The 13,540-nt window shown below is 38.7% G+C and overlaps 1 protein-coding gene across 1 annotated transcript in view; it reads right to left on the bottom strand.

Annotated features, from left to right (window-relative positions):
* The window catches only part of ADGRV1 (adhesion G protein-coupled receptor V1), a 421,530-nt gene that overhangs the window by 116,182 nt on the left and 291,808 nt on the right, over nucleotides 1-13,540 (bottom strand). Inside the window, exon 84 of the mRNA XM_074952844.1 lies at nucleotides 7,567-7,683. Within this exon, the coding sequence (XP_074808945.1) occupies nucleotides 7,567-7,683 (117 nt within the window). The remainder of the gene's footprint in view (nucleotides 1-7,566; nucleotides 7,684-13,540) is intronic.

Here is a 13,540-nt window from a genome sequence, read left to right as displayed (position 1 = left end):
TTTTCTTTTGCAATGAAACAAGCAATTGAAGCTACCTTTCAAGACCTAAGACACATTTTATGTATGGATTTTTTTTAATGGGGTTACATGTGGGACTGTAGTCAGAAGGTACAGCTTATCAGGAAGGAGGCATTAGATATAGGGCTTGCCAGTTTGGTGCACATAGCTTTATTTCCCTCAGCCCCCGCCCCGTTTTGGAAGGGATGCATACATCTATATGAATGACTTTCGGCCTACTCACATGGTTAAAAGTTAGGCATGTGCTTAAGTACCTTGCTGAATCAGGACCTTAATAAGATTGCAAGTGGATTTATGGAAAAACAACCAGGCACAAATATGGCCAAAAAAATAAAAAGGAGAAACACAAATACTTGGGACCTGACATTCATCTTGCTCCCACTGGTTTTACTCCACTGCAACTGCATTCTGTGGAGTTACTCCAGATTTGCATTGGTTTAAATGTGATGAGAATCAGGGCTTTGTATCACACATTTTCCCACAATTCTCAAACTAGGAATTGGCTGTTATTTAGTTGATACAGATGAGAATTACAACATCTTAAACTAGTTTCAAAAAGTGTACAACTAAGTTACCAAAGGGGCAGTTTCTAATATATTATTCTTAATAAGATTTCTTATGGTAAAGTTTGAACAGGCATACTTTTACTTGTATGTGCCTGTCATACACAGGAACTGCTACCAAGGATTTGCCATAATCTACTGAGTGCCCTGGAACAAACAATACAGTACAGAACAGCATGTCTAACGTACGTTCATCGACATACGCTCTGTCATCCCAAAGAACAAGCCACCCAACATGGACTGGCTCTTAAAATGCATACTGGTGGGTGTCAGTGGGTGGTGGTAGGGTGCACTAGTAAGGCTTAAAACTTCTGTATATTAGGCAGCTATATATGACTCAAAACTCTTGGCCAAATTCACCCCCATTAATATATGGAGGAGGTTAGAGAGACAAGGTGGGTGAAGTAATATCTTTTATTGGACTAACTTCTGTTGGTGAGAGAAACAAGCTTTCGAGCTACACAGAGCTCTTCCTCAGGTCTGTGGAGGATGTGTAATTTGCACCTGCCACTCTACCTCGGCCCTTTACACTCAAATGGGTCTCAGCCCTAATGGAGTTTCCACCACCCTGTGACATATTTCCGTTCTCCCAGGAGCTCCACAGAAGTCCTGAGAACAGAAGCTGCTGAGGGTGTGTTCAATCAGAATCCCGAGCTGCTCTACCTATGATCCTTTTCTCAGGCCAGTACTGAAAGATTAGGCTTTGCTTTGCAATATCAATAGTTTGGGGGAGTAACCATTTAAATCCGAAAGTGTGACTCCTTCATCCTGTATTTTCTAATGTTTTCAAAACTGCAGATGAACAAATATTGATTATGTTCCAGATCTTCAGTTGGTGTAAATTGGTGTAGCTTCATTAAAGTAGTGTGGATTATTAGCACAGCCTGCCTGGGCTACTGTCCATTGATTCAACAATTCATATCTGTATTTTAATGAACAGAAAAGTTTAAGGAAATACTCTTTTCTAAGATCTGAGCATTTGAATAATTTGAATAATTATGTTTCAAGACTTGGCTCTTCCTTTACACTTCCCTAAACGCTGAACATTATTAATGGCAACTGGTTCACACCAAAATAAAAAATGTTTCAATATGTTAAAGAATTTATGACTTGTTGTGGGAAAACAGATGGATAGAATTAAAAAAAATGAAATAAAATAAAAGCAACTTAAACTATTCACCATTATGTACTTCATAGTTATCGTGGACCATATGCCCTCCCATAGATACATGCACACGAAAGCATACACTGCTATGAGAAGCTAGAGTAGTGAAAATTTATCTCACATTCTGTTTGGGGATGCACGTGTGAGTGGTGTGCCTCCATTTCGTATTGGATATGATTTATTAATACTCGCACCTAGGCAGAAAGGGACAGAAACATGTCCACATAAGTTCCATGTATGACTCTACTGCTTTCCACAAGACAATGGCATGCAGCAGCAGGAGTAAATCTCACTCTTCCCCAGAGACTGCAGCCTTAACTCATAGCAGGACAGTACAACCCCATCATGCTAACTGTTAGTTTAGTTTGTACCCATTACGCCTTCTGGCATTTAGGGAAGCGACAAACTCCTGTCTGTTTCTGGCAAGTCTCTCAATGGTTCCCCAGCTGTGCCCCAGATTTTTCAGCTCAGTTTCCACAGCTCTTCGCCATCTTGTTTTCAGGCAGCCTCGTTTTCGCTTGTTTTCAGGTGTCTATATTATCGCTACTCTGGTGATGGAATCAGTTTCCATCCAAAGACACATGGCCAATCCATCTCCAATGCCTCCTGGTAATGATGGTGCTCATATCTTCTTGGCTGCACTGTGTAAACAGGTCTTGGTTTGAGACTGTTCTGGGCCAAAAGATACAGAGGATTTTTCTGAGGCAGCTTGTAAGAAATGAAAACAGTTTGGACATGTCGTACTTTGTCATTCCCCAGCATTCTGCCCTATAAAGTAGTGTTGAAAGTATGCAGCTCTGAAAAATCTGGTTTGGTTTCGGTGTTGTATTTTGGTGATTTCCAGACTGTATTTAAGCTCTGGAAGGTGTTCCTGGCTTTACTGATTCTGTTCTGGATGTCCTGGCTTGTTCCACCGTCCTGCTATGCTAACTATTGCATAGATGCAAATGGGACATGGAAATCTGGCAAGTATATAAAGAAACAACCAAAACATCTAGGAATGATGTAAGAAAGCACTTATATAGTAGCTTGCATTGCCTATGATTTGTTGTGACAAGATACTGTGGTCTGTGCTCATGTCAGGAATGAGCAGGCTACACAACAAATCTTAATCCCTGTAAGAGCAAACTAAATTGCACAAGAAAGGTCTATGCTTGTATATCTTGATGTATGCAGAGGCCATGCACTAGAAGCGGACCAATTTTTTTAAAAAATGATAATTTTGATTAAATTTGGAATTTAAACATTTTAATGGAAATTAAAAGAAACCTTTAAATGTCCCTCCTCCCCATTTTTTTTTCCAACTAGCTCTAATCTTCACACATTTATGCTTAAAGTATTAAGAGGACTGAGGCACATCATGACTACAGATGCAAAGTCCTATTCGCTACCATTTGTTTCCAGTTTGTATCCTTACCCATTTTGTAGCACATAGGACCTGGCACTCACTGATATAAAAATAAGTTCATTTTCCATGTACGAAAGACCGTCAGTAATACTAAGGTGTTTTGTACCCACTAAAGGATAAAACAGAAATTACAGCTGGATTTAAGAAGGGACAGGCTGAGATCAAAAAGGTTAATTCAGTTAAAAATCAATGAAGTATTAAACCAAGAAGTTAAATAAAAATAGACATATAGTTAAAAATAAAAACTACACATTATCTATATACAAAGGCAAGAAGCTAAAAATACAGGTGAATTAGAATGGATGAGGATTTTGACATTATAGGCATTTACTGAACTTTGGTAGAATGATAACAAGCAATGTGATAGTATAATATTTGACTACACAAGACCAACAGATTAGATTGAAGAGGTGAGGAAGTAGTGCTGTATCTGCAAGATTCCATTGAGAAAGAGAAATTCGGAGTGGACTGGACTACGCAACTGAACTTGTAGGATACAAATATAGTGTTAGGTTTATACTACAGGCCTCCAAATGAGGTAGCAGATATTGAGTATGTAACTGTCAAGAGAGATCAAACAGCCAAAGTCTAATAAAATACATATACATCGGCCAAAGGTTACAAATGTTTAGAGAGGGAAAGGATTGCTTTTTGGAATGACTAACCTGAGACCATACAAGAGGAGAAGCTAATTTCAGTGTAGTTCTACACAAAAGTCAGGAGTTTTCTCACAAAGATGAAGCCCTATAAGAGACTAAGGTGTCAAAAGAAGAGGTGCTGGAACAAACTGGTAAATTTAAAAGCATGAATTCACCAGGCTCAGATGATTGACATCCAAGAGATCTGAAGGATTTTAAGAATGAAATGACTGAGCTACTAGGAAGAAAAAAATGGAACCTCTCATTAAAATCAGCTTCTACATATACCAGAGGACTGGAAGGTAGCAAATGTAGGACCTACATTTTAAAAAGGCTGGAGAGGTGATCTGGGGAATTACAAACCAGTAAGACTTATTTCAGTACTTGGTCAAGCTGATAATTAAAAATAAAATTATAAAACACCTCAAAAATAATGATGTAACATGATCTAATGAGCATGGGCTTTTGCCAGGAAAACTGTGCCTAATGTAGCAAAAATAATGGATAGAGAAGAACTGGCAGATATAATTTGCTATAAGATGAGTGAAACCTTGTTATGGGAAAAGTTAAAATCTTGCTGAGATTGATGGGTGTGAACTCACCCTTCAATTAACATAACAGTGAGGATAAATTAACCACAAGCCCCTACTGAAGACAAAAGGGTTATGTAAACCCACACAAGTTTTGGACTGAGAAGGCAGAGGGCCTTTGCTGAGTATTGTTTGTGTGCTGTGTGTGAGAGTGTTTTAGGGAAGCAGGACACAGAGAAACTGGGAAGAACTGAAGAGAGAAAATCAGAGGCAAAAAGCCAAGCAGTAGCCTGTGAGTATAGTATGACTCCGGGGAAAGCTAGAAAAAGCTTGTGGGTTTATTGGCAATAAAGGCTGGTGGCTGTATAGTGAGGACTTGTCTACAACTACCAAGTTTTGTGGACAAAACTTATGTCGCCACCCAAAAGGCGACCAAACAAAAATCGCCAAAGGGTGTTCACACTTGCTCCCTCTGTAAACAGATCATGTCCACATTGGGGACACCATCATCGACATGGTGAGCAATGCACCGTGGGTATGTATTCCACAGTGCAGTGTTGTGGGAAGGAAGAGCTGATCACTGCGCATCTTGGGATTCTCTCCAAGTTCTCCCACCGCCCCCTCAGCTGTCGAGAGCAGCATCATGAGCAGCTCTGTGAGCTCTCCATGCTGAGGAATGGCAGAGCAGCACAGCAGTGTGTCCCCCTCTGACTGCCACTGTCTTCCTAGTGCAGGGCAGACCAGGAGCATTCCAATGATTTGCTCTTTGTTTGTTCCCCAAACCGAGCAGCAGACAGATACTTCCCAGAGCTTTGAAAGGGGAGGGATGCATGCCTGCAGGGCATTGTGGGATACTGGCGGAAGCCAGTTCTGTCGACGAAACAATCAGCAGTGTCTACACTGGCTTTTTGTCAACAGTAAAAGGGGGGGGGAAAGACAAAAGTCTCTTGTAGGGGTGGACTTTTTTGTTGCCCAAGCTGGACGTTTTTCACAACAAAAGTTCCATTGTAGTGTGTACGCTCTTGCTGTTTCGTCACCAAAAGGCAGTTTTTGGCGACAAAACTTGTCAGTGTAGACAAGAAACTAAGAAACTGCTCCTGTTGCTCTTGGTTCCTCCAGCATTTGGAGAAGTGGGACTTTGTACATTCCTTGTCAATAAACAAGATGTATCAAAGAAACACCTCTCACTAATTTCTCCTCTTAACTGAAAAAATCTGAAGGCTCTGAACTTTAATTAGCTGGTTGGAGCAAAAAAAAGTTGCAAGAGTACTTTCCAAAAGTCTTTGACAAAATTTTTCATAAAAGGCTACTATAACAGTGGTGGGCAACCAGCGAACCGCATGCAGCCCATCAAGGTAATCTGATTGTGGGCCGCAAGATATTGTGCTGACGTTGACCATCTGCAGGCACGGCCCCTGCAGCTCCCAGTGGCCATGGTTCTCTGTTTCCAGCCAATGGGAGCTGTGGGAAGCAGCGGCCAGCATATCCCTGCAGCCTGCTGCTTCCCGCAGCTCCCATTGGCCAGGAACAGGGGACTGTACCTGTGGATGGTCAATGTCAGCAAAATGTCTCTCAGCCCGCAATCAGATTACCCTGATGGGCCACATGCGGGCCACGGGCTGCAGGTTGTCCAACACTGTACTATAAGAATTCAGTAGTTATGGTCTGAAAGGTACAGCACTTTCATAAGCTAGAAACTGGCTAAAAGACAGAAAACAAAGAGTAGGAATAAATAGCCAATTATCCAGTCAAGGGTTACCAGTGGGGTGTCAAAGTTCCATACTGAAACATGTGATGTTTAATATATTGATCAATTATCTGGAAGTGAGGTAGACAGTGAGATGGTGAAATCTGAAAATGACAATTATTTAGGTTAGTCAAGACCAGTGAAAACTGCATGAAACTTCAGAGATTGCGAACCAAACCAGGTGAATGGGCATATCAGCAGAAGTAGTTCAGTATTGACAAATGGAAAGTAATGTATATTCAAGGGAATAATTTGAATTACTCATACATTTTATTGGGTTCTAACTGTATCAACTCAGGAAAAAAAATCTAGGCTTCACTATGTATAGCTCAAGGAAGATCTCTGCTCAGTGTTCAGCCGTGTTCAGAAAAGGTGATTCTATGTTTTAGGCTGACTATGTGTTTCTTTTCCTCAAAATTACTGCTATTTAAGGCAAACAGACACAGTAAGCTTGGGACCCAAGGTAGAGAGCTGCCTTTTGTTTTTGTTCCATGTTTATGTTAGCCTCTTGACAAAGCACAAGGAAGTGAAGAATTTTTTTTTTTGGTGTCTTTCCGTTACTAAGGACAAAGCAGCACAGTTACAGCATAATTGATCTCTGCTGAATTTTGTCCTTACATAGGGCCCAATCCCGTATGCTGGACAGTGTGTGAGACAAAATAAAGCAATTTGAGTGAAGGTGCTGCAAATATGCCATTGTATACTATAAACATGATGCACCCAAATCCTGTCAATACTGCGCAGAGATGCATGTGATGCTAAATACAAATCTGCAGAGGGGGCATGATGGACCCTCCTCTGCTTTATCTCACAGTTGCTTTGACCAATTTACATCACACATGTTTCCACAACTAATAGATTTGGTATAGAGATTTCCACAAGCGTTTTACTTGCTTATATCATGCTGAATTAAGCCTTCTGTCTCAGAATTCTGGGCATATCTGCGAATGTGTGTACTTTTTCAGTAGATCTGATGCAGCGTTTTGGCCTTATAATAGCTTTTCTCTATGCTATACATCTCAACTTGAATTAAGAAGTAGATTTTTCATTCTACATGGGTCTAAAGTGCAAACTGACATTGACTCTGATGACCAATGTAACTTGTAACTAGTATTTCAACTTGAAGAGACTTTTTCAAAACAATGCAAGGAAGATGCATTTAGAAACACCATTAGCTCTCACAAAAGCAGCTTCTTCAGTTTTGATAATGTACTTCCTACTGGGTACATTTTCAAACTGGGATATGGAAAGATTTAGTGCACAATGGCCGTGGCTGTTAATGGGACTTAGTGGAATACATCTCCAAACAGATCTGAAAATGTATTTCTAGATCTTTCACTCTAGGGTTAGTAGGGGCTATTTAAGTTCTTTGCCTCATAAATATCACTGGAATCTGATGACAGACACATTAAGAAATTACATAAATGCAGTACAAGTGTCAGCTGCCCTTAAGCAGATTTTTGGGAGTGAGAGAGAGAGAAAGAGAAAGATACTAACCTGAACGAGCATCCAGCTAAACTGGCAAAGGTAAAGGTAATGTGTAATAGATCCCAGGGCAGAGCAGCTTTCCTCTGAGAGCTCTTGACTTATGTAAGCTGAGGCAAGAAACGAAATCTGTAAGAGAGACAAATGTATACATATTGGAACCAATCAACATTAATTTAATAATATTAAGTAAATCTGCAAGTTTAATTTCAGTTGGGATAAAAGCCAGAACGATTTACAATAATTTACCACTCAATTCAGAAACTAATTAGTAATGCAATGTGATGCTTTGGGATAAATGTATTTAATGTTCATCCTGAGGTGAAATTCTAGCTCAACTGAAATCAACAGAACTCCCATTGACTCAGTATCATAAGTCTGACCTATTTTGTAAGCATGTTAATGGACTTTTGTCGTTTCTTGACTTGCATGTTATATCACATTTGTAGAAAACCCTGACAATGAAAAATGTCTCAAAGTGGTTCTGCTTACGACGGATTTGAACTTTATGTAGTTGGAACCCTGCCTCATTTCCTGCCAGCTCACCATATAAAGTTCAAATCCGTTGTAAACAGAACAATTTTGTGATATAACATGCATCAAATATATTTGCATTTCACTTCCCTGTTGAAAAATGTCTAGATAACATACCCTGCACATTTCATCGTGTTCATATTCTCAAAACAGCACATGAAATGTATTTATAAACCTAACTTACAGTACACTCACTCCCCCCTCTTGCCCCAAAAGCATTTGTTATGAAATCTGGACACAAGGAAAAATCATGTCCTGTACTGTGCTGTTGCATTAGTGGGTGAAAAGGGTGTCAAGTAGGACAAGATTGCAACTTAGAGCTCAAAACAGCAGTAGGTTGGGTACCAGCTATACCACCCTACCAAGTGCACCAAGGCTCAAAGGAGTCGTATGCTGGCCTGAAAAATAATCAGTCTTTTGCCTATATCTTGCAGTGTGTAACAGGTGTTAGGGTGGGTTATAAGGTACTTTTATGGAACAGTAAGCTGTGCTTTCCCATGCTGTTTGGAGGATCCTATCCTAGACACCATAGGCTGTGCTTCCTTTCCCTCTCTGGCATGACTCTTTTTAACAGAGGCATTATTATTCTTAGAACTTTTATTTTCCATTATTTGTTTTTAAGTACTAGCGCCGCAAAACCAAACCAAAAAATCATGTTAAAATGTGAGTTGGATCTCAGTAAGTTCAGAACTGGCTCCTGTAAATCCCACTACAGATATAATACTTCTACTAAACACATTATCTAAAAAGATCTAATCATTCATAAATAATGCAGAATAGGCTAAATCTACCCTTTATGTAGTTAACCTACTGAATTTGTGAAGTGAAAAAGGTATGTTTTTATTTGACAAAGAAAGCTATGTCTTTGGAAAATAAGAGATACTACTGATGAGATGACTTCTTAATATAAATTTGTGTACATATACATGATATAAAGTCTGTCTCAAAATAAAATAAATTAATAGAAGTTATAATGTAGGTCAGGGTAGATAGTGGTTTTGTGTTTGATGACACCTCTCAGAAAAAAATGCTCATAAGTTTGACAATATGTTACTGGAAACTCCTACTTAGTCTCATTACTGAAAAAAATATAGCCCTTTTACTTTACTTTGGACAAAGTCATGCAGACAAGTACATGACAGTATTGCATTACAGTTGATCTATACTTCGCACATATAGACATTGCCATTTGATAATGAAAAAGAACAGGTAGTCACTAGACCAAAATTTAATTGTAAGGTGCCATATGTTGCTTCAGAGAAATAAAGCATTTTTCAGACAACTTTGTTACATTTTGTATCCTGCGCAGACTGCATGAAGGCTCTGTTGGAATATAACCATAGAAAGCCATTGGTTATGCTGTTAACACAGAGCATAGGTGATATTTTGAAACATTAGAGAAAAATATACTCTATATACTATTGTCTACCAAATGCTGGCAATACTGGAATATGTAGCTTTATCTATTTGTAACATAATAAGATGTCTTTAAAAGAGAGCACAGACCTCTTCCTCCTACAATCCACTGCTTCTGAAGCAAATAAGAGAAGCATACTAAAACCAGCTTTGCCTCCCACCCCGCATCCAACATCATCCCTTAGGGCATGCTACCTTATGCATTCTGTGCTGTGCTCAGTTTTTAAAACAGATACAATGGGCAACCTTTATAACAATGAACCCATTACTCTAAAAAGCCAAAGCTGTACAATGTATTGGAATAATGTCCAGACTGTCTCTTTCTTTTATGGCATTTTTTAAAATTCATATTGAATATATCCCATAGGAGTCCCATAGCCTCAGAGTTTTCTTTAGGGATAATCCAGTTTTAAATCTCCGTTTGGGAATAGATTTTGCTTTTTACCCCAATAGTTCCAAATTTCTTTTCAGGAACACACACTCCACTGTGGAGCAGCTCTGTTTGGAACTCTAATTGCAGGCTTTATTCTATGAATATTAAAAACTGCAGCAGTGTATGCTTCTCCACCGGGCTCTGTCAAGGCCACCGTGCCCTGTCAAGGCCATCCGGTTTGGCCTGAAACAGCTTCATTTAAGGTTAACTAATGACTCTAAAGGAAAAGCTGCAAATTGCACCAATTTGTGTGTGATATTTTTTGTGCCATACAGGGGATGAAGCAAAATGCTTGTGAGAACGTATAACTCAGAAAGGGATCAGGACACTTACAAGGTTTTTCTGATATACTGACCAAATAAAAGTAAAAAATACATTCAAATCTTTACTTATTGATGTTGAAGAGAAACAGATCTCTGTCAGGATCCCTGCTTGACAGTCATTTACTTATGTAACAATTGTTTGAACTGATTAACCAAAAATGGTGGTGATGAAATCATATCACAATATTAAGAAAAATCACCTGGTGATTAAATACAAGGAAATTAGAACCTACTCATTCCAGCTCAAAACCTTCATCAGTGTCAAAATACAAATGAATAAAATCAGACACTTCATACAACTGTTCATTTAAAGAGAGACAGACCATTCCCCCTGGTCCTTTCCTGGATAAGGAGTTATCCTGATGCATTATTCATACATTAAAAATAATTTTAAAAACAAATCTGAACATTGCATGAGTACAAAAAAAGCACACACAGACACACACAAACAGCCCATGTAAATTCAAATTTAAGGTACAGAATAAGGATTTTTGAATTGTAAAACTATAGTGTACCACTAATTGTTTCCAAAGCTGAATGCGGTGGGCGGGTTGATAATTTGTAACCATATCTCTAATGCCTAATACTGGGGGATGAAATGCTGTCCCCACTGAAGTCAACCAGGAATTCCCATGGTCTTCCATGGGTCTAAAATTTCACCCCAGGATCCTACTTTGAGATCTGTTTACATCTCTGTGTGATTATTTAAAATTAAAAGAAAAGTCTTACTGTGTGGGCAAAAAAAAAAAAAAAAAATCAGACAAATCAATCAGCATGTGTCTACAGCGCATAAAGTTTGCTTTTAGAATCTCTCTTCATGATCACAGTGTTTCTGTTAGAGTTTGGTGAACCTCCCTTCAAGAAAATGAGGCCTGCAGACTTCTGTTTCAGTTAACAACAAGTTTCACTACAGCAGACATGGTCCTTGGTTTTTATTACTTCTAATAATAAAAATACAATCTTCAGAAACAGCTGGTGTTAATTATTTACGATCACTCAGAGCAAGAATTAAAAGAAGATAATTTATTCACACTGCAGTACATTTTTGTAGTTTTACAGCGTGCTACTTAAATTGAGCAATTTAAACACAAGCAGCTTCTAAAAAGAAGGAAAAAATTAAGTCAACTTGTTTTATTCCTTGTAGACCTTTTATAAGCAAGATAGCTACATTGGTTATATACTGTACACTGATAGGAATATCTAATACAAAGCATCTGTATCTATGTTTAACCAAATGGATCTCTGAATTTACATTGAAAATATCTGCAGAGATACACCTTCTAAATCTTCATATAAGAATACTGCTCTAGTTCTCATGCAATGTGAATATCTGATTCCTTAAAACGTATTAGTATGTAGTATACATAATGTCAGAAAATAAGTGAAGGTGATACATACTCAGGATCTTCACATATTAAAACATTTATTTTATCCCGCACAACTAGTGGAGCAAAAGGTCCTGTAAACTTTGCCCTGGCAATTTCAGGTCCATTTGGACAAATTTGTCCAAATTTGAGTGAGTGGTGCTGTGACCCCATGCGCCAGAGTTGCAGCGCAGTCCCAGTCAGGTTCCGCACCAGCCCTAGGCAGATTCTGCTGCCATAGGCAGCTGCTTCTTGTCCTGATTCCTGAGAATTAACATTTTTGAACCAACTCTAACGAGATGAATGTGATGAAAGACAAGGTTGGTGGTAGGGTTGTTTCTCTATGCCGCTGCCCTTTGGCTTTTTGATGGGAAAGCTTCCCCTTCAGCTTTAGCACTTCTTTACCCTCACAGAAGACTGGAGTCCTCCTTTTCTTGATGGGATTCTGAGGAGTTTTATTTTACTCCTTTAACCTTCTCCCTGCATGTCCATCAAACTGAAGCCACAATCTTTCAAGAAAAGAGGACTGGAAATTTTGGAAACGTATCAATGCCACTCATCAACTGGCTAGAGGGTTCCCTGTTGTGTAATACAAGCCATTCCCATCCACCCAGAGACTGAGACGATCTTCAGCTAATTCAGTATAGTCCTCCTATATGACATTACCATCAGATTGGTCAGTTTTTGGATTTTTTGCAATAGGGGACTATCTTGTAGATTAATCTAGTATTTGTCTGGAAAACTGGAAGTTGTTTTAGCCAAGTTGCTTAGGCATTTGACTTGTCCAAGGTGCTAATGAAAAAGCTTACTTACAAGTCAGCATAAACAGCAGAAGATTGTATAATATAAAATAAGTAAAGGAGGCTACAACCAATAATTTAGCAATGGCACCTAATTTCATACCCAGTCTGCTCTAGTATATCTTTAAAGAAATCTGATGCAAGTGAGGGTCTACTGATTACATTCAAAAAGCCAAAAAATAAATATTACATCTCTGTTGCAAACTATGACTTGATCTAACCATAAGAGACCTGCACATGACTGAACAAAGGGATGCTAGGAAGGGAACTGAGGGAAGATCATATGGTGGAATCTTCTGGGAGATATCCAGATTAATATTAAACTGTTGAATTGTTTTCAAAAGTTAACTGGAATTTTATATCTGCTGATATTTTATATCACATTTTTTTTCTCACTTTTGATTACTTTAAAACAATATTCAGATACATAAGGCCCAATGCACAAAGACCTGCCTGTTTATTTTCTAAAACTTCTCCAGAACAAATCCTTGAAAACTGTTGTCCAAAGAACGTGTGCATTAAAATTTGAAGATCTGGTTAAAAATTGGGAAAGCCTCTTAGCATGTTGAGCTGCCTAGTTCGCCTGTAGCTAGAGCAGCTCCTGAATGTACACACCTGTATGAAGAAAAAAATCAAGACGTGCTCACTATATAGTTATATAAAATTAACTAATTTAAATGGCATGTTGGAAACACCTGAGAAGCTCCTCTAAATTAAAACTGATTAAAGAAAAGGAACTGCAGGACAAAGGGTTACTTAGCAAAGTACTGAAACTGAGCAATTTTTTTTTAATCTAGTGGTAACTCATATTGATGTTGCAGTGGAGGGAATGTCAAGTTCAGTCTGTGTCATTGAAAAGGCCCAGTACAGTCTAAAGCAGAACAAGTTGTAAGGGGCCTCCTTATACTCACCTACATATGGCTGAGGCAGAGACGAAGATAAGCCATCTCACCTTACACAATATTGTTTCACAATTATCTTAGTCATCTTTATCGACAGATCCAGCCAAATGGCAGGTAGTTGATAATGTCCAAAAGTACTGGATTGAATCCAATTGCCAAAACCATTACGCAGATTTCAAAATATCTGATCAGCTGTACAAACACATGGGTGATC

Source organism: Natator depressus, chromosome 5 (assembly GCF_965152275.1).
Source record: "Natator depressus isolate rNatDep1 chromosome 5, rNatDep2.hap1, whole genome shotgun sequence".
NCBI classification, from domain to species: domain Eukaryota; kingdom Metazoa; phylum Chordata; order Testudines; family Cheloniidae; genus Natator; species Natator depressus.
The sequence above is the reverse complement of the archived record's forward strand: the minus strand, read 5'-3'. Positions and strand labels throughout refer to the sequence as shown.